We start from the raw sequence: 22,001 nt of genomic DNA, 5'->3' as shown, positions 1-22,001 counted from the left end.
CTCCATTAACTCTGTGGTTGTGTATCTTTATAGCATGTAGTTTATATTTGGATGATGTTAAGCAATACTCTCTTCTGCACTCATTTTGTGTTGTATCAACCATAGTATCTTTTATTGACTTCCTCAGAGGTGAAATTCAAAAATTACTGATGTTAACCCTCCTCTCTGTCTTCTCTTTAATCCCCATCACTTTCCTGATTTCTCTCATCATCTTTTTTTTTTTTTTATAAAAGATTTATTTTATTTTTGTTGGAAAGTCAGGTATACAGAGAGGAGGAGAGACAGACAGAAAGATCTTCCATCCGATGATTCACTCCCTAAGTGGCTGCAACGGCTGGTGCTGTGCCGATCCAAAGTCAGGAGCCAGGAACTTCTTCTGGGTCTCCCACACAATTGCAGGGTCCCAAGTCCTTGGGCCGTCCTCGATTGCTTTCCCCGACCACAAGCAGAGAGCTGGATGGGAAGTGGGGCTGCCGGGATTAGAACCAGCGCCCATATGGGATCCTAGCACGTGCAAGGCAAGGACTTCAGCTGCTAGGCCATCTCACTGGGCCCTCCCTTCGTCTTCTGTCTCACTCGCTTTATGCTTTTAGAGATTGATTCTGTAACATCAGCTGTGTGTGACTTGTTTGTAGGAGGAGCCATGAGTATCATGTAAGTAGTTTATCGTGCAGAACCAGTGTGATTGTACTGGTAGGAATTCCTGAACTCAGTCTTGCCAAAGCACAACATTCCCGGTAGCGGGATCGAACAGATCATCTGCTTCTACATTCAGTTCGCGTGCTGCTGTGTAGTTTACTTCTCTGTGTCTTTCTCAAGGACTCTTGGATTTTCTATCTGTTTCTATTTTTCTTTGGACAAAAACCAATATATCCTCTCTCTCCTGTTAAGCCTTATTCTGTCATCTAGTTTGTTAATCAGCCCGTCTTCCCAGAGCTTGCTTTCAGTTCCTCTCAGAACTATTTGGTTTGTAGATCTGAGCAGAGCCATAATCTGGAAATTTGTTCCCATTGTATTTCTGGCCTAGGCATACTGTGTATAGGTTTTTTTGTTTGTTTGTTTGTTTAAATCTTCCCACTCCTGCCAGGATATATCCTTTTGTCTATCTGCCTGTGTCTCTCTCTCTTTTGAAGATTTTATTTATTTACTTATTTGAAAGGCAGAGTTAGAGAGAGAGAGACTTTGTTTCCACAGGTTTACTCCCTACATAGCTGCAGTGGGCAGAGCCAGGCCAAAGACAAGAGCCTGGAGCTTCCTCCAGGTCCCCCACGTGGGTACAGGGCCAAGAATGTGGGCCGCCTTCTGCCGCTTCCCCAGGGATGTTAATTGGAAGGGGAGCTGCTGGGTCTTGAACTGGCTCTCGTGGTGTTCTGGCACTGTAGGCTGTGGCTTCACGTGCTGTGCCCCAACACCATCCCTTTACCATACACACACATAATACATGCATATATACATGTGCGTATCTACATACACATGTGTATATTTGTATACACACACATGCCATATATTTAATTTGCAAAGCAGAGAGACAGAGGATCTCCCATCTGTGGCTTTATTCCCCAGATGACCCAAATGGGCCCACTGGGGCTGAAGCCAGAACCTAGAAACCTAGGTACTTGAGGCAACACCAGGTGCCTCCCGGGGTGTGCCCACTGGCTGGGAGCGGAGTTGGCACTAGAACCCAGGCCCTCAGGTTTGGCATGCAGGTGTTCTGAGCAGTGTCAACCAGCAGACCCACGGCCTGTTGTGGTCTCAGGGCCTGCATCTTGGCTGTCCTGTATGGCCGTTGGTCTGCGGGGGGTCTTTCTGATTCATTGTTTGATATGACATGTGATTGCTCCTTGGAGTTTTGTTTCTGGTGAATTCAGCATTTGATAAATAAACACTTTTAAAGTATTGATAGCAACGGACTTCAGGCTTACTTGTTTCCTGGTAGCCAATGCAGAGAGAAGGAGATACAGAGAGAAAGATCCTCCATCTGCTTGTTCACTCCCCTAGCGGTCACAATGGCTAGAACTGTGCTGATCTAAAGCCAGGAGCCAGGAGCTCTTCCACGTCTCCCATGTGGGTTCAGGGTCCTGTGGCTTTGGGCCGTCCTCGACTGCTTTCCCAGGCCACAAGCAGGGAGCTGGATGGGAAGTAGGGCCACTGGGATTAGAACCAACACCCATATGGGATTCCAGTGCGTGCAAGGCGAGTACTTTAGCCTTTAGGCATTGTTTCTTGGCCTTTTGGCTAAGATCAAGTGTAGTACTTTAGCCGTTAGGCTATCGTGCTGGGCCCCTATGTAAATTTTTAAGCAGTTCTTCTTTTAAGAAGCACTTTTTTTTTGGAAGTCAGAGAAACAGAGGCTGCTGTCACGTGCTGGGAGATTGGCATAGCTGTGCAGAATGTAGCTGGGCCGAAAGGGAATGGTGCACAGCTGATGGACGGAGAGTGGGCGCCCAGCACGGCCTATCTGCATGGCAACATTTGTTCCTGCAAGGGATGAGGTGTCTGAGGGCCTACTGGAGAAGGTCTATATGGCCAGCCCCGAGACAGAGAGGCAGGGGAGATGAGGATATGCTTTTCATCTCTATAGACTGTCTTGGGGAGTGAAGTTCTGGCATTCCTGTCCTGCTTTGGGGAGGCAAAGGAGCAGGTGAAAGAGGGGAGTCATGGGGGCAGGGAGGGAGGGAAGTGTTACTGCTGCTGGAGTGTAATGCCTCAGCATTCTTTGTGTTTTTACTTTTTTGATTTGAAAGGCAGATTTATAGAGAAAATTGCAGCCTGGGGGGGGGGGGCAGGGGGTAGGGGTGGGGAGAGAGATGAGTGAGAGATCTTCTGTCTGCTGATTGATTTTTCTAAATGGCTGCATTGACCAGAGCTGGGCCAAGGGAAAGCCAGGAATCAGGAGCTTTCTCTAGGTCTCCAGCATGAGTACAGGTGCCCAAGGACTTGGCCCATCCTCTGCTGCTTTCCTAGGCCCTAAACTGGGAGCTGGATGGGAAGTGGAGTAGCTAGAACATGAACCTGTATGCATATGGATGGGGTGCTGATGCTGAAGGCCAAGGATTGGTGTGCTATGATACTACAGCAGCCTCATGCCTCTGCATTCTAACAGGACTCTGACACCTGTTGCTTGGAACCTCTTCTGAGGTCAAATAATTTAACAAAAGATGTGCTTGTTGTCTTAGTCATGTAGGAAATAACAAAGGTTGTGGGACTTATGAGCCAGGCATCATGGACATAGAACAGAAAATGTTTTATGCTATCATGGCAGTACAGAGTGTGACTGGGGCCAGCATTGTAGTATGGCAGGTAAAGCTGCTGCCTGGGATGCTAGCATCCCACGTGGGCACAGGCTCCTGTCCTGGCAGCTCCACTGCTCATCCAGCTCCCTGCTGATGGGCCTGGGAATGCAATCACTTGGATCCCCGTTACCCACGTGGGAGACCTAGATGATGCTCCTGGCATGCCTGGCACTCCTGGTTTTGATCTGGTCCATCCCGGGCAGATGGGGCCATCTCTGGGGTGAGCCAGCACATCAAAGATCTCGATCTCTCCCTTTCTCTCTGTAAGTCTTTCACATAAATAAATCTTAAAAAAAAAAAAAAAACCACATACACAGAAAACCAGAAAGCAACTGATGTACATTGTCTACATTCTTCTCTATAACGATGTTAGCCTTGAGATGAAAGAACTGGTTTAGGAAGAAGTCAGGCCTCCATGTTTCCTGCTGCTCTGCAGGCCCTGCCTCCCTGGGCATTGAGGCCACGTCGGGGAGAGGCCCAGAGGCTCCTGCTGCTGCCCTCCATCCCGTGGACACTGTGCCCTTTGCCAAACACACTGGCCGAAATGAACCGTATTAGACGCAGCCCGAGTCTCATTCAGTCTGTGGTCTTCTGAAGTGGCCTCCTGGAGCCGTTTGGGTTTCAGCCTCCTTGGTCCTTAAGACTTACCTCTTTCTAGGAGGTTCCAACCCGGATTGACTTCTGCTTGGTTTGTGGGCTGAAACTAAGCCCTGCCTGGGTGAGGAGAAGACTTAAGTCGTTTAATCCATTTTAGTCTGGTGACAGATGGAAGGATTTAAAAATTGTTTAAAGTTCTTACTGTACAGTTGTATGAGGAATTTTGTTATAAAACAGTTCTAGATAATTTAGTTGATTTATGAAAGCAGCTTGCGTCGGCCAGTTTTTCTGGGGTGGGGTGTGGGTCCTTCAGAAAGTTCCCGAGACAAGGACATATAAGAGTGTGAGTTTGGGGACAGAAATCTAGGGCTGTACTTGCTGATCTGGCCATCGGCATCCCGTGTCCGAGTGTGGGGTTGGAGTCCGGTCCAGCGGACTGGAATGCCCCAGGAGGCAGCGAGTAATGGCTTCACCACTTGATTCTGTGCCGCCCGTGTGGGAGGCACAGAGAACTCTTGGCTCCTGGCGTTGGGTTCTTCCAGTGCTGCCTGTTGCAGGAATTTGGGGAGTGGATACATGTTCTCTCTGTTTCTCTTGTTTTCTCCCCTCCTTCCCTTGAAATAAAATAGAGATGAAAAATTTAAAGTTTCAAAATAAAGCATGAGTCTGTTTTGGTGCAAAAGTTTTTTTTTTCATGGTACCTGGAAAATGATTACTAAAAGTGACCATGCATCGATTAAAAAAAATAAGCTCACACTTTCAATTTTTTTTGGAACTTTTTGAAGCTCATATGTGTATGACAAATGGGGAATGAGAGCTACTAGGATAAAAGGGGAACCTTCTATCATTTTATAGCTTAAAAAATTGAGAAAGAAAGCCTCCAAGTCTAAAATAAACTGTTTGCCTGAATTTTAAATACTGCAAAGCTAGAAGGTGTTTTGTTCAGTGCATAAAAAGCTGATAGTTTTGTTGGTGAATAATGAAGAGACCAAAGGAAAGCCCAGTGGTCTTTATGGGTAGTCTCTTGCCATCAGGTTTTTTTTTTTTTTTAACTTGCTCACCATCATCACTATTGTAACTATTAAGACCTGTTGTCAAGAGTTTTCTAGCACTTTTACTTTTCCCGTGATGAGGGGTGGTCATGTGCCCGGCCTTGTGTCCCCCGTCTGCCCGTCGCCTCTGTGGCCGTGAGTGGTTTCCCTGTTTCAGTCGGCTGACTGGCTAGGGCAGATCATCTACTACCTAGCCAAGTGGTTCACCAGCAAGACAGAGCGTTCAGATTCCGTGCTGAGTTAGAGCTGCCCTGCTCCCAGCAGCTCTTACATCTTATGTCGCTGTGGACTCCTTTTGACAAATGGACCAATTGGTTAAAAAAAAATACATGTTTTAGTGATAGATTACTATAAATTTTGTGGCTATCATATATTTTGACTAGGTTCTTGTACATTGCTTTTTATTTCTTTGTATTTGGCATATTTTTGTGCTATTAGTTTTTTTCTTTTCACCCTAATTTTCAATAACCAGGTTGATTTTTTTTGTACTATATCTACTTTTTGTTTGGGACATACTTAACCAAACTCTTTTATTATTATTATTTCATTTTATGACACAGTTTCATAGGCTCTGGGATTTCCCCAACCTCTCCCCAAGCCCTCCCCCCATATTGAATTCCTTCATATTGTTATAATAGTACAGATCATAGCCAGTCATGATTCCTTCATTGTGGGCATGGACCATGCGGAGAGTCCAGCATCTTATTTTCCAGATAAATTCAACAGTTCATTGGGAGATCATCCTTGGTCTGAAAGTAGAGCTGGCAGAATATCATCCCCTCCAATGAGATGCCACTACACAACTTCAACAACAATTTACAACATCATGAAGTTAATTTACATGGTATTGAGTGACCAGTATGTTAAAAAATGCAAGTTCTTAACCATATCCTATAACTACTTGATTGACATCTCAATTTTAGTATATACACAACTGGCTGCTATAAACTTTAAAATGGTTATAGGGTACTATTCAGCTGTCTTGTGTCTACTTTCATTTTTATATTTAGCAGCTTGTAGTATTCAAGTGTGAGTTTTTAATGAACTTGGCAAATTTTAGGATAGTCCATATAGGCGTATTACTCTAACAAGCCATATGTTAATGATTGAGGAGCAGAACAATTTTAGGAGGGGTGTGCGGAGAAATCTTCAGTACCTTAGTGAGGAGTAACTGATCTTTGTGTCCTACCTAGAAGTCAGTAGTCCAAGCTGACTTTTTCCTGTCTGTTCTAAATTTTCCTTATTGGTCTCTGTTTGTCTATCTGATCTAATTTTGGGGGCTCCAGAATGATTCTGAAGGTCATTGCAAGAGAGGGTGGGGAGCCAAAGTTGGAACTAAGCAAGGACCAGAGAAGGCTTGTCTCCTGAGTCCCGAACGAAGTTTATTGTTCTTCTGTTTCTGAGGACCGCTCAGGGCTCCTGGCTGTTATTCTGATGACATTAGATCCTGTGAGGAAGGATCTGAGCTTCTTCTATCCCATGTGGGAGATCCGATAGGGGAATGGATGACCTCAGAGTTCTTGGCCTATGAGGGCACTCCAATTCCCTGTGATCTTATTGGCAGTTGGGATGTAGTCTTTGGTGCCTATACTGATATTTCTTGGTGAGGTACTGGGAGTCTCTGGAGTTAGGATATAAGCCTCCTCCTGTCCTCCTGCTCCACTCTGGGGTCCCTTCCTGCTCTGTGCATATGACTTTCTGTTAAGAGGCTGTCAGGGTCGCTCTTGGATCCCACTGTATGTCTTTATAGTTTTTGCTAATGTCTAATGCAGATTTGAGTCTGCTGTCTGTAAGTTACCTGTTACATTCTTGATAGATTATACTTAACATCTAGACACACTCTAAGAAGGTGGAAGATTCCTCTGCTCTCTGCTTCTTGAAATGGGTCGGGAGAGCAGAGAAATCAGCCAAACTCTTTATTTGTACTTTAGAAGAAAGATTTATTAATTTGAAAGGCAGAACATCAGAGGGGGAGAGAAAGATGTCTTGCAATACTGTGGTTTACTCCCCAAATGAATGTTAAGAACCAGGGCTGGGCCAGGCTAGAGCCAGGAGCCAAGAATTCCATCCTGATCTCCCACAAGCACCTGGGTCATCCTCCACTCTCTGGCACTTTGACAAGGAGCTGGATCAGAACCAGGGTGGCTGAAACTCGAATGAAATGCCAGTGTTGCAAGCTGGGCCTTGATGTGCCAGACCATACCAGTCCCTTTGTAGTTTCAAGGTTGTGTTTTTTCAAAGGGAACATGAACTGGATAGTGTCTGTTCTCTACAGGAAGCCCTCCTTGATTGATTTTGCTTGGCTGAGGTTGCTTTTATTGTTAAGCCCTATCTTACTAGTGGGGAGTCACTCTGTGTGGAGGTGTGGTAGGGAAGTACTGTTTTTTTCTGTAATATGTGGTTAGTGACTGTATTGCCAGTGTAGGGGTGGAGTGTAACACTTGAGCAGGAGTGCCTCAGACTAAGCTACGAGTCCAACTCTGGTGGACTTATTCCCCAATAGGGAGACCAACCCTAACAAACCCAGTAACAAACATGATTGGGAGGTGTGCAGTTGTTCCTGGAGACAGGTGGCACAGTGTGTCAGGCAGTAGTCACAGTGAGACAGAGGTGAGGGGTGAGGATGGAGAAGGGAGGCCTTCTCTTGTGGCCGAAAGCCACGAGAAAAAGTTATTGTCCTCATGCTTTCTGTGGATGAGGGCTTTGGGAGTGGCGTGGATGCAGCTGAGGTTGGCAGTCCTGATGTCATCCGGGGAGGCCTGCGCCCATGGCTTCCAGGCTGGTGCTGCTTTCTGCAGGTGTGTGTGAGTGTCCTTGTGACATGGCACTTGGCTTTTCCCAGAGCATGGGCTAAGTGTGAACCCTAGGCCCATGTGGAAAGTCACAGGGTGTGGCTTCCACTCTGTCCACTGCACTGAATCCATCCCACATTCATGGAAAGGGGAATTAGGCTTGACTTGGAAAGCCAGGATGCTTCAAGAATTAGTGAAAGTACTTTAAGGCCACTGAATCTCCTTATTTAAAAACCCTTAGAACACTGAGTAACTGATGTATTTCTACCTGGATGCTCTGTTTTCCCAGAGAGCCCTTGTTTGTGCTTTGTTCCTGGCTGAGAAGTGTGAAGTGCCTCTCTGTACCAAGTGATGTTAGATGGCTGAGAGCAAGGATTCAAATAGATTTCTTATCCCTGAGGATGAGGGTTACTTGGGGAGATGTGGAAACATAGATGGGGAGATGTGATCACGCCAGAAGGATAGCTGCAAAGATGTGACTGCAGTCTCCTCCTTTGTGAAATGAAATCAATGAACTTGTTAAGGCTCTGGGATTTGAAGAATGTGTTTGAAATTAACATAACATGTGGCACACATTTAGATGCTAAACATATTCCTGTCCGTCTTTACTTTCCAGTTACTATTTCTGCATAAAACACTACCCTAAATTCAATTGTATAAAGCAGCCTTTTTATTTTCTGAAAGATTTACTTAATTTTATTTGAAATGCAGATTTAAAAGAGAGGGAGAGAAAGAGCTCTTCCATCCAAATTGGTTCACTCCCCAAATTGGCCACTGTGGCTGGAGCTGAGCTGATCTGAAGCCAGGAGCAAGGAGCCTCCTCCAGCCCAAGGACTTGAGCTATCCTCTACTGCTTTTCCACATCAGAGGCAGGGAGCTGGATCAGAAGTGGAGAAGCCAGAGTGCATATGGGATGTGAGGCTGCAGGCAGCGGATTGGCCAATTGAGCCTTGGCGCTGGCTCCAGCCTTTCTCTTTTACTCATACATCCTGTGGGTCAGGACTCAGAACTCACAGCAGGGCTGGCTTAGTACTGTTTCCTGCCATCTGAGCCCTCAGCTGGGAAGGCTGCATGTTTGGGGAAGTGTAGCTCATCAGGCAGAGATGCAGTTATTTGAAACCATGTCTTTCACATGTGTAGCCACTGATGCTGACTTGGTGGTACATTTATACATGTAACTTGCTCTCCCTGTTACGGACTGTTCCTTTTGACAGCACTCCTAGAGCTGGCAGGCCAAGGACCATGTGGAAGCCACATTGCAGTGTGCCTCTGTGCCTGGATGAGCCCACAGTAGCAAAAGGGTCATGGGCACTCTGCCCCACCCCCCGCCTTTGGTAGCAGCACTTGAGATGAGAGAAATCATTGTGATACTTTTATAAAGTACGGTCTAATACTTCATCCCTCTCTTCACCTTACCTGCTGACCTTACCTACGTATCAGAGAGACACAGAAGGATATTCCTATGCTCAGCAGCTGGGGTTGGGCTAGGGGTAGGCTGGGAGCCAGGAACCATTCCAGGTCTCCTGTGTGAGTGATAAGGACCCAGCTACTTGAGCCGTCCCCATTTGCCTCCTGGGATCCGTGTGGGCAGGAGGCTGAAATCAGGGGCCAGAGCCAGAGGCTCGATGTGGGCTGTCTGAACCAGCATCAACCGCCAGGCCATACACCTGCCCTTGAAAGATGATCTTACACTTCAGAATCATCTTTTGTTTAGCTGCTGTTACAGCTTGTTTTCTTTCTGATTTTGTATTATTTAGTAGTTCTTAAAGTAGCCACAGGGATGCATCCTATGAATAATTACAGTGATTTTTTAATTTTTTATTTTTATTGGAAAGGCAGATATACAGAGAGGAGAGACAGAGAGGAAGATCTTCCGTCCAATGATTCACTCCCCAAATGAGTGTAACAGCCGATGCTATGCCGATCCGAAGCCAGGAGCCTCTTCCGGGTCTCCCACGCGGGTGCAGGGTCCCAAAGCTTTGGGCCGTCCTCGACTGCTTTCCCAGGCCACAGGCAGGGAGCTGGAAGGGAAGCGGGGCTGCTAGGATTAGAACCGGCGCCCATATGGGATCCCGGGCGTGCAAGGCGAGGATCTTAACCACTGCACCATCGTGCCGGGCCCTACAGTGATTTTACACAGTAATTTAAAAAAGTTTACCATTAAGTTTTGTTGTTGTTGTTGTTTTGGGTGTAGTTTATTTCATTAAACACTGTGTTCTATGGGAGCATCGAATTTGTTTCAAAAGACATGTTTTCATTCTTTTTTGTGGTTGAATATTGTTCTATCATGTATATACACTGCATTTTCATTTCTCCAATCTGTACTTCTTTTATCTGCATTTTGTAGTCAAATCACTTAATATTTCCTCCCCACTTTCTTGAGTTTCAGTCGAGTTTTTAAAATTAATTAATTAGCTGCTTTTATGATGCAGTTCCACAGCATCTGAGAGTCCTCTCTCCCCAAGTTCCTCCCCACACTGATTTCCCCTGTTAATGTACAATAGCATATCACACCAGTATTGTCCTTCAAAAACAGTCCCAAGTCCATTATTCTGCCCTTCAAGTGTATCCTGACATTGTAGGTATGGACAATTTTATTCCAGTGGGTAGACAGATATTTTCTCACATATTAAGAAGTAATTATCATTGGTTTAAATAGGGTATTAGGAAAGCAACTTACCAGAGCATACAGATTTATCTGTTTTAAACTCTTAAAAGTTTTTGCCATATACTTTTCTTTTTAGAGAAGAACCAAAGATGATACTTGGAAAGCAGATGACCTCAGAAGACAACTTTGGGTAATACTTCATAGATTTAACTTGGGTTGTCCGTTTGGAGAGTTTCCTGACTCACAGCACGCACCTCTCTGTCCTTGTGGCTCACCTGAGATGCGCCGTTGACTCAGGGATGGTGCCTGTGGCTAGTACCTGTGAGCGGGAGAGGGCCAGGGCCAGGGCCACGTGCAGCGTGTTTCCTCTTTGTCACTTCAGCCTGACATCCCACCAGCCCTGTGTGTCTCTCTGTCACCGGGCATGCGTGTAGGGGTGCTTCCTCATTCCTGGGGGTGGTGACGAGGCGGAAGGGATCTACCTCATTGGAGATCAAGGTCAGTTCCTTAACTTTGGAGTTTTGTAATGAGGGTCTCTGTTCTTTAGATAGGATCTAGGTTGTTCCTATCTTAGCAATCCTAAAGACACTCTGTATGTTTTGTTGTTGTTGTTGTTTCTAACCAGTGTTGTATTTTACATTTGATTTGCCAGTAAATGTGCATGTCTTTGATGTCCTGTAGGCAGTTATAGAAATGCTACTTCATGATTTTAGTCATTTTAATATTCTAAAAATACTCACCTGGGCCCCATCCATCTTACTGGGATTGGAAAGCAGTTGAATGCAGTAATTTTGAAGGTCCTTAAAATGAGTGAGATTCAGATGTCCAATGTGTAAAGGAAATATGCCTTTCTGGAGAAGGATGACCCTCCCCCCTCCTTTTTTTTTTCCTGTTGTTTTAGGCAATACAGTCAGGTAGTTCCAAGGAAGAAAAGAAACACAAGGAAAAGAAGCCGCACCGAGAGCCGGAAATGGACCTCCCTGAGCACAAGGAGCCGAAGTACAGGGACCCTGAGCGAGACGCCAAGTACCGAGAAAGGATGGCAGAGAGCGACACTCACGCCTCTAAGGAGAATCCTCGCGGGGACAGGGACAGGGAGAGACTGAGGGAGAAGAGAGACACCAGAGAGCGGGACAAAGAGAGGTCCAAGGAGAAGTACCGAGAACAGGAGGCAGAGAAGTCTCACAGCCGAGCCAAGGACAGAGAGAAAGAGAAGGACAGGAGGGCGAGGAAGGAGGAGCTGCGGCAGACAGCTGCACACCACAGCCTCCTGGGCCGGGAGGCGCGCGAGCGCCCGCTCCTGGAGAGAGCCGAGAGGAAGGTCCGCTCAGGTGCGCCATGGTCCTCGTGGGCTGGGACTTGCTTGCCTACACTGGTTAGGAGTGTCCCCTGTTTCCTCCGGACGTGCTTGTGGCGTGCCCAGTTGGTACAGCCTTCTGTTAGCTGTACTTCCTTTTCTTGTTTGAAGGTTAGTTAATTAACTTATCTGAAAGGCAGAGTTAGAAAATGGATAGGTTTTTCGCTTCCTTGTTTCACCCTTGGAGTGGCCACGGTGGCCAGGGCTGGAGCAGCTGGAAGCCAGGAGCCAGGAGCTCTGTCCGGATCTCCCATGTGGGTGCACGAATCCAAGCCCTTGGGCCGTCCTGCACTGCTTTCCCAGGCACACAGGCAGAGAGCTGGATTGGAAGTGGAGTAGCTGGGACTCAAACCAGCACGTTTGTGGGATGCTGGCATTGGCAGTGAGAGCTTAATGCACTATGTCATGATGCTGGTCCCTTCATTGTCATTTTTCTTCTCTGATAGCTTTTATGAATAGCTTAGCATCGATTTGAAGCTTTGGGTCCTTAGTATGGGTATGTTTCTGAGGGTGTGTAGTTTTCATTGTTATTTTCTTTTTGATCTTTTTAAAATTCAGTCATTAAGGAGAGTACAAATTTCTCATTTGCTGGAGTTTCACTCTTGGAAGATATTTTAGGTTTGTATTAATAAATCTTAATTTTCATTGCAAATAACAAAAAGTCCTGTTCTTTGGTAGAAAGTATTGCCCCCCAAAGTCAAATATGAATTTTCTTTCAAATGATATTTAGATACTCTGGATCTGAATTCCTAGGAATTCTGAGGTAAAGGTATGTATTTTTCCCCACTCAAAGTGGAAGTTTCTTGACTATTAGTTATACAGAGAGTATGCTTTCTTTGTTTAAAAAAAATCAAAACACAACTAACCAACTTATGTGAAAATAGATCAGAAGAGTGTATGGGGTGACTCTTAGTGTCAGCATAAAGGGTATAAGACCTGACTATGGAATTATTTTTCTGATGCCTCTTAAAATTGTTATTTTGATATTCTTGCTATTTATTTATGATAACATTTTGTTCTCAGATTGTTCTCTCTTTTTGCTGCTCCTGCCCGTATTATTGTTTTTAATACAGTATTGATGTGAATAGTGCTACAAGGCTGGCCACGCTTTGAGGCTTTTTGAAGTTCTTGCTGTCATCACACGTCTCTTTCAGATAATTTTTCTCAGGCCTCTCCCCATCTGTGAAATGCGACCTTGTTCCAGGCCTTGGTCCTTGGCCCGCTCCCCCAGCTAGCTCTCTCCCTCACTGGCTGGGTCCAGTCTTAGAGATTCAACACCATCTACCTGGCCCTGATCTCCAAAGTTGCTGTGCAGTTGGGTTTCAGCCCTGAGCCCCCTGCCTGTGGCTGTACCTGAACTTTGCTGCTGAATAGATGCTGTGAGCTTAACATCCCCCCTGCCTCAGAAGCAGCTTCCCTGCTGCCTTTCCTGTTCCCGTGAACGTAATTGATCTTTCTGTTCCTGAGGTCAGGAAACCCGGGAAGCATCCCGACTTCCCAAGTGCTTTTCCAGTCTCCTTGGAGAAGATGTGGGTGCTCCCTTAAGCTGCCTCCTCCTTGTGTCCCAGGCTGCTAGAATGGTGGATCATGAAGACATCTTGCAAGTATTGACTGTCTCAGTCATCTCTGTAGGTTTTTTTTTTTTTAAAGGTTTGTTTATTTTTATTGGAAAGGCAGATTTACAGAAAGGAAAGACAGAGAGAAACCTCTTTGATCCAATGGTTCACTCCCAAAGTGGTCACAACAGCCAGAAATGAGCCAATTCGAAGCCAGGAGCTTCTTCTGGGTCTGCCATACAGGTACAGGATCCCAAGGCTTTGGGCTGTCCTGTTGCTTTCCTAGGCCACAGGAAGGGAGCTGGATGGGAAGTGGAGCCGCCAGGACACAAATGTTGGATCCTGGCACTTGAAGGTGGAGGATTAGCCTGTTGAACTATGGCACTGGCCCTCTTTATCTGTCTTTTAAAAAATATTTATTTTAATTATTTGGAAGGCAGAGTTAGAGGGATACACACACACACACACACACACACACACACACACACACACACACACAAGACCTTCCCATCTGCTGGTTCATTCCCCAAATAGACAGTGTCCCACACTCACCATGCTAAAGTCAGAAACTTACATCTCCACTCAGGTATCCCATTGTGTGGCGGGGATCTAAGCACCTTGGCCATCTTCCCCTGCTGTTGTAGGTGCGTTCGTAGGAGCTAAATGTGAAGTGGAGCATCCTGGCATCCAACTGGGCTCCTTGGGGATGTTGGTGTCACAGGCAGCAGCATTGAATGTTGTACTGCAATGACAGCCTCCTGTCCTTATCTCTCAAATAAGTACCTTTCAGAATACTTTTTTTTTCTTTTCTTTTTTTCCTGCAGCTTGGGCATTGAAGATTCAGGCTCCCTGTTGGAAGGTGCTTGGGTCAAGTGCTATCAGTAGCTGTGTGACTACTTGGCTCACTCCTTCCTTCCCCGGCCTCTCTGCTGGGTTCTGCTGGGTATTGGTACTTGATGCTAATGTGTGTGGGCTTGGCCTAACTTCCTTTTAATCCGGGGATCTCTTGACCCTTTTGTCCTCCAAGCTTTCAGGGAACCAAAAAGCTGTGGGTGCTAGGCTACTTTCTTAGCACATCCATGAGGGCAAGCATTTCCTTGGGGCTTTGAGGTTGACTGACATGTTTTGCAACCTGGACCAAGGTCTTGCCTCAAACTGGTGTTAGCTTTCCTCTTGCATTGTTGCACAGAAACCCAGAGGTCAGTTTGTGTCGGTACTGGGGCTCCTTCTGAATTTCAGACTTTTGCCTGGTACCTCAGTAGCAAATGGATACAAGGGAAGATTTATTCCAGCACCTTGGATTGCCATATGATCTCCCTCTTTGTTTCATTGTAAGTATAGAGTGTTTTAATTCAAGTATATATATATTTCTAAGTGAAACAAGCTTTTATAAAGTCATAAGTCTCCTGCTGCAGCAATAGGAGGAGGCTGCAAGAGAGGAAACACCCCAATTCAAGACTATGTAGAAATTACATGGTATTCAGTGTAATATAGATGAGAAAGCCTGCATCAAGGTGTGGGGCAATCTGTTTTGTGGGCTAACATTTGAGGGTGTTAAGAACATGTTTTATTTTTATAGTGAGTAAAGCAAGAATTGAAGAGAAAGAGAGGCGAGAGGAAGACTATGAAAGAGGAGATGACGATAGAGAACGAAGATACCGAGAAAGAAAGGTACGTAAGGCACGGAAGGTACGGAAGGCACGTAAGGTACGGAAGGCACGTAAGGTACGGAAGGCACGTAGGTACGTAAGGCACGGAAGGTACGTAAGGCACGGAAGGCACGGAAGGCACGGAAGGCACGTAAGGCACGGAAGGCACGTAGGTACGTAAGGTACGTAAGGCACGGAAGGCACGGAAGGTACGGAAGGTACGGAAGGCACGGAAGGCACGGGGGCCAGGGTCGGAGAAGGGCTCTCAGGTGCGGCCGGGCACAGGGTGGACAAGGAACTGGGACCAGGAGCATTTTTGGAAAATTGCATAAATTGGGATTCAGGGTCCGGGAGACCTCTTAAGCACCAGGTCGATGCCTTTGCTCCTTCTGATACAGTGCGCTACCTCATTATTTTAGAAAATTTGTAAGATACAAATGAATAACAAGAAGACAGATTGTCTAGTCTCCAATAGGGAGAATTAATTATTGATAATATATCTTAGGGAAATTTTTTTATAGACACACACACACATCCACATATGTGTCTCCATACATTTGAAAATGTGTATATATGTGTGTGTGTGTGTGAAAGGACTTTGAAAAGTTTATAAAAAATAGGACTTAAAGGATGAATTTATTTTGGTGTGGAGCAATTTTGAAGTGTATGAATAGTTTCCCTCACCACCAAAATGTTTTTGCAAACCCCTCTTCGGTGTGTGGTTCAGAAGGGGCAAAGGCAGTGCTCCGTGCCCCAACAGCTACTGGGCCTTGTTGTCATTTTCAGTCATTGCTGGCTGAAGGCGACTGTGGCATTTTGCATATTACAAGGGTGTACCTGTGTACATGTGTTCTGACTCCCAGCCAGTCACTTACGGTGCTGCTTTGTTCCAAGTTCCACTTGTGGGGACCTTTAGTTTCATGAGTGTTTAAAATGTTGAAGCAGTTACGTTGTTGTTGATGAAACACTCGAGGATCCCTTTCCCCACATCAGTTCTCTCTCTCTCTGTCTCCTTTTTTTAAAAGGACTAACTTATTTGGAAGGCAGAGTGACACACACAACACACAGAGAAAAGGCTGGCCAGGCTTTCGTGGAAGATTGAGTGTGTGAGTGTTTGGGGATGGGAGGTGAGGGCTAACCAGCAAATGGAAGGAGGAGCGAAGGAACCGCAGAGCACTGAATTTTGGAGGGAATTGTGGGCTGAGGGTCTGGTCGCTCTTAGTTGAGGATGGGCTGAGGAGACCCTCCGTGAAAGGAGAAGGTCAGCTACATTTTGGGGTCTGTTGAGTGCGCTGACGATCTGAGCCAAGAAAATGACATGGTGGTGTGTATGGAATTCCTGGTGGCCGTCACCGGTTGTTTAAGGAATATCTGCGGTGATTTAGGGGGATACAAAAGGGACTTTCTCAGTGGTGGTCCTGTGTTCAGGAATCTCCATCTGGCTGGGAGTGGGAAGCAGTGGTGTGATCCATCTTTAAGGAAAACATGGCAGCAGCATCCTGTGGGTGCTCAGTGAACACACTGTCTTTCTAGAGAAGTCACAAGGTCTCCCAGGGAGGCTCTTTTGGGGCCGGTGCCACTGAAGGTGAGGGTGACAAGAGTGAGCCCGACGAGGTAAAAGGGGCTGGACTGTTTGCCTTGCTGAAGAATTTGGACATTGTTTTCCATGCAAGAGAGAGGTCAGTTGGGCTGTGGTATCTCATGCTTTGTACAGTTGAGTTATCTGAATCATCTAGCAGTAGAGCAGTGATACGCATAGCTCTTTTTTTTTTCCTTCCCAGAAGGTCAACAGATGAGGTTGTTAGGACCATCCCTAATGACAGGAGAGAGTGAAAAGGGCAATGTTGTGCAATTCTCCCTGTATTTGTCAAAAGATATTGAAAAGGTAGATGACTCGCGTGTTATTTGTTCATTCACTTTTCAACGTTTTGCATTGCGCAGTTGCAGTATGGTGACAGCAAAGACAACCCTCTGCAGTACTGGCTCTACAAAGAAGAAGGTGAAAGAAGACACAAGAAGTCGAGAGATCCGGACAGAGAAAAGAAACATCGGGAGAAGAGCAGCACGAGGGACAAAAGGGACAGACATTCAAAGGAAAAGAGTAACTCCTACCCCGAGAAGGAGGAAGAAAGACACAAAGAAAGAAGACACAAAGACAGCTCTCATGTGGAGGACGAGAGGCACCGGGGTCACGCAGAGAAGAAAGAGAGGTCCTTGAAGGACGAGCACAGGAGGAGGGACCCCAAGGTAGTGGCTTTTCGTGTTTTAGTGCCTTCCCCCTTGTCCGCAGATCAGCACTGTGGGAGGAAAGTGACAGGTGCATGTGGCCAGCTGCTGCCAGCGCTGGTGGCTTAATGCCTGCGGTCTTGGTAATAGCATAGTTCGCCTCTCCTCTGACCTTTTTGGAGAGAGACATGTTACCGATCTTCTAAGGATTATGAAGTTAAGTGTTGATTATGTTGTGAATGTGCTTTTGATGCATATTTGATAATCTGTCATCAAATTTTGAAATTTCGCATTAAACAGGAAGCTGATATTATTTGAAAATCGTTTTTAAGGATGTACACAGACATGTACACACAGAGGGAGGGGGAAAAAGCTGACTAGTTCATTTCCGAAGTGCCTGCAGTGACGGGGCTGGGCTGAGGTCCGTGCTGCCGCTGGCAGCTCAGTCCGAGCCATCCACATGGCACTGAACTTGACAGCTCAGGAACTTGAGCTATCTCGGGAGCTCCCAGGGTCTGCGCTAGCTGGAAGTTAGTCAGCAGCTGGGGCCAGATCTTAAACTGAGGCACTTTACAATGGGACGTGGGTGTCTTCACAAAGACTAGATGCCTGCCCCTGGTATTCTTGAGGTAGAAATTAACTGAGTAACAGTGTAATTAATGTTCAACCAGCATTGTTAGGGTAAGTTTGTAACAAACCAAACCACACAGGACAAAAATATAAAGCTATGGGTTGCAAAGGATCTAATCTTTCCACATAAATTAGTGTAATTACTGTTATGTGCTTAATATATTCTTGGATTTATTTAAGTGCCTTGTTCTGACGTGTGTACTTTCTGCTCTCCTCTTTGTGGAATCTGTTGCTAATGTGATTTCATTCCCTATTTCTTGATGGGATTTCGGTTAGAATGGAAAAAGCCAGTTTTCTTGGGAGTGATCACGTGGCAGCTGAGGCTGATGGAGATTGCACTTTCCAAGGCAGGGCTCCGGGTTGCCGCCAAAGCCTGGGACTGGCAGCTGCTGATGCTGGGGTTCATAGCTCATGGATCTGCAGCTGGCGGCTGCTGGATGTTCCTGTGTTCGTTGTAAGAGCAAAGAGATCGCTTAAGCTGAGAAACAGCTGAACTGTAAATAGGTCACTGGAGCGGGTTTTGGGGTGCAGCGAGACAAGCCGTTGCTCAGGGTGCGTGTTCCACGTGGAGTGTTCATTCGAGTCCCCGTTCTCCTTGCTGTCCAGCTCAGGCTGTTGGGTTTCTCCCACACACATGGCAGAGTCAGCTGTTGTGGGCTCCTGGCTTCAGCCTGGCTAAGCCTTGGCTGTTCTGAATACCGGCGAGAGAACAGAGGATGAGGTCTCTCTCTCGCTCTGCCTTTGAAATAATTGTAAGAAAAAAATAATTATATGCGAGGATAGATTGCTGCCTGGCCTCTTGGCCACCTCACCTTTGCTGTCATGTGGGTGAATCAGAGTCCTTTGTCTCCCATTATCTTCCCCTGCTGCCTTGACTTGCAGCTCTGCCCAAGCCCACGCTGTGGCCCAGCGTAGCTCTCTGCCCTCCTTTTTGAAGCTAAATGTTGCTCATGTTTTTTCACAGTTTAAGCAGTATCACTGTTGTCATCTCAGTGTGCTATTTAAAGGCCCTGGACTGGCTGCCTGCTTGGTCATGTGCAATGTGTACATTCCTCACTGCGTGAGGAAAACTCAGTTGCATGATGATAGATAGGGATCCTCAAAGACGGGCACACGCTTTTTTTGGTGTGTGTTTTTTTTAATCTCTTTCCCTAGATAACAACTTTTTATTTTCTCAAACATTTTAATTTGAAAAATTTGGAGCGTAAAGCAAAGGTGACGGAGTTCACAGTGCGCACCTCTGTGCCCACCAATTGGATTCTTCCCCAACGTTATATGGAACTTGCTTTTGTCCATTGTCCAGGTCAACTTCAAGTATCACAGATGTCACATTTAGCTTGCATCTGTTTTGTCCTTGTCACTGAAAACATCTTTCCGGGTATGTCTTAATGCATATGTTTGACTTTTATTATGGTTGTATGATCCACGATTCATGAGGAACATTATTCTGCATCTATATAAAAATCATGGTCTTCAAAATTAGTCCCAGAAAAAAGATTTCTTGTGATGACTCATGGACTTCCTGTTGCAGACGTTTGTTCACACTGGAGTGGCTGTGAATAAACCGGAGTCTCTGTTCTCATAGCGCCTGTTTGCTCTTTGAGAAGCCGTGTGATAAAGAAAGAAGCAGTGTGCCGTTAGCAGCAAGAATGGTTATTGACCATTACATAATTGAGGTTTTTCTGTAGGAAGTCTGCCAGGTAATTGCAAGGTACCTTTTGGCTTAGTTTCCGTGTTGACCCAGTGTTGGATGTCGTTATTCTAAGGTGACTATAAATTCGATGGTTCCTCTTCCCTCCTCTTCCCTTCCTACCACCCTTTATTTGCAGAGCAACACAGAGAGGGGTGGAAGGAGAGAATGTGTGAGTGAGTTGCAGGAGAGATGTGTTTCATCTACTGGCTTACTCCCCAAGTGGCTACAATGGTCTGGGCTGGGCCAGGTCAAGTCCAGGAGCCTGGAACTCCATACTGATGTTGCAAGGAGGAGCTTAGCTCACTGTGCCACAGCCATAGCCTCATTAATAATTGTGCCGGGACAATAGCTGTAAACTGAGAATTTTCCCAGGAATGTGAGGTTTCCTTGATTATTTCTCATCTTATGATTTGTAAGTTATTATTGTAAGAATGATTACGGATCAGTCTCCTCTGGCTATCAGTGAGACGTAGATAGGCCATGAAGAGTTCTTGGGAGGTTAGTGACAGAATGGCCAGGCCTCTCCTCAGACTCTTTGAAACAGTCCCCTTTTGAGAGCTGCCTTCGGAGAACATGCTACCGAGGAATGAGGGCCAACCACCACTTCCACTTCCTAAACACCGTGCGCCAAATTAAGGCTCTACCCTCTTAACGCCATTAACTGTGGCTTTGGGGCAGTCACTTAAAAAACGATTTATTTATTTTTATTGGAAAGGCAGATTTACAGAGAGGAAGAGAGACAGAGAAGAAGATCTTCCATCCGCTGATTCACTCCCCAAGTGGCTGCAATGGCTGGATCCTAAGCCAATCTGAAGTCAGGAGCCAGGAGCTTCTTCCGGCTCTCCCACATGGATGCAGGGTCCCAAGGCTTTAGGCTATCCTTGACTGCTTTCCCAGGCCACAAGCAGGGAGCTGGATGGTAAGTGGAGCTGCTAGGATTAGAACCGGCACCCATATGGGATCCTGGCACGTTCAAGGTGAAGACTTCAGCTGCTAGGCTATCGCACTGGGCCTGGTCACTTCTTCAGGAGAAGAATCAGTGACGTTTGTAGCCTGTAATACTTTTGAATGTCAGATCATGACCTTTTTTTAACTGCTGAATTTAGTGACGTCAAGTATCTCTTGTAATTATCTTCCAAAAACACTGCTACCCAGAGCATTCATCCTGAGGCGAGAACATAAAATGTGCCAACAGAGCCCTGTGCTTTTGTTCTAGACTTGCTTACAAGGCTGCGAGGGGTCAGCTGTACTGCTTGTCTTCCTGAGAGCCGGAGGAACAGGGGTGACAGTGCTGAGAGCGCTGGGTAACCCCTGGCCAACACCAGCGTGGCCCAGGCATCCCATAGCTCCGGGAAGACCACAGGGTCCTCCAGGGCTGTTTGCTGGTCCTTCATCACCCAGCTTTAATTCTTAGGTTAACGTGGTACTTCTCTGTTTTTCCTTATTTATATCTAGTTATTAAATTTGAGCTTTTTCCTATCTTGCACTTTTCATTCTGTTCCTTTTCCATTCCAGTCTCATGTTGAACATGTAATTATACTTATTTTGTTAAAGATTTTATAGCTTTTAATATAGGGAAGTATTAAATTATAAATTATGCATGATATCAGAAAATTTATTTTACATTGTATGTATATATACGTGCAGTGCCTTTTCTTCTTGGTAAATGAACTTTGTAAAAAAGTACTCCTGGAATCATGGTGGTCTTTGCTAATTATTCTGGGGAATGCTTCTCTTTTTAATTTTAAGAAAGGATTTATTTATTTTAACTTGAAGGTCAGGGTTACAGAGAAAGAGGGAGAGATCTTCCATTTAGTGCTTCATTCCGCACATGGCCAAAAATGGTCAGAGCTGAGCTGATCTGAAGCCAGGAGCCTCTTCAGGTGTTCCACATGGATGCGGGCTCTGGGCCACCCTCTGCTGCTTTACTAGGCTCTGAGTAGGGAGCTGGATCAGAAGTGGAACAGCCAGGACACAAACCGGCCTGTACGGGTGCTGGTGCCACAGGTGGATGGATGCCTAGCCGAGCATGGTGTGGTGTCCCAAGACCATAACTTCCTGTCAGGTTATTAACATTTTTAGTATTCCTTAGTATTCTTTTTTTTTAAGATTTATTCATTTTTATTAGAAATGTGGATCTACAGAAAGAAGGAGGCATAGAAAGAAAGATCTTTCATCCACTTGTTCACTCTCCCAAATATCCAGAGCGGAGCCGATCCGAGGGCAGAAGTCAGAAGCATCTTCTGGGTCTCCCACGCGGGTGCAGGGTCCCAAGGCTCTGGGCTTTCCTCTGCTGTTTTCCCAGGCCAGAAGCAGGGAGCAGGATGGGGAGTGGGGCTGCTGGGATTTGAACCGGTGCTCATATGGGATCCCGGTGCGTTCAAAACAAGGACTTTAGCCACTAGGCCACCACACTGGGCATTATTATTTCTTAGAAGTAGATCTTACAGGTCAAAGGAAGCGTTTGAATGTTTTTAACTCTTTTTAAGGCTTGTAGTACTAATGGTGTGTTGTCCTCTGCTGATTTTTGTTTTTGGACCTTGTTTGA

General features: G+C 45.9%; 1 protein-coding gene across 3 annotated transcripts in view; it reads left to right on the top strand.

Moving 5' to 3' along the window:
* The first annotated feature begins 11,253 nt into the window (after positions 1-11,253).
* Positions 11,254-22,001, top strand: part of DYNC2I1 (dynein 2 intermediate chain 1) — a 59,949-nt gene continuing 49,201 nt past the window's right edge. For 2 of the 3 annotated variants that reach the window (XM_040984354.1, XM_040984353.1), the window contains exons 1-3: positions 11,254-11,673; positions 14,835-14,926; positions 16,846-17,151. In XM_040984354.1, the coding sequence (XP_040840288.1) occupies positions 11,313-11,673; positions 14,835-14,926; positions 16,846-17,151 (759 nt within the window). In that variant the 5' untranslated portion in view covers positions 11,254-11,312. The remainder of the gene's footprint in view (positions 11,674-14,834; positions 14,927-16,845; positions 17,152-22,001) is intronic. The other variant, XM_040984355.1, reaches the window with a different exon arrangement.

The sequence above is a fragment of the Ochotona curzoniae genome, unplaced genomic scaffold (assembly GCF_017591425.1).
Source record: "Ochotona curzoniae isolate NIBS_2020 unplaced genomic scaffold, NIBS_Ocur_1.0 contig_4105, whole genome shotgun sequence".
In the NCBI taxonomy this organism is placed as follows: Eukaryota; Metazoa; Chordata; class Mammalia; order Lagomorpha; family Ochotonidae; genus Ochotona; species Ochotona curzoniae.
Note: the sequence above shows the minus strand (reverse complement) of the source record. Positions and strands in the feature narration are given on the sequence as shown.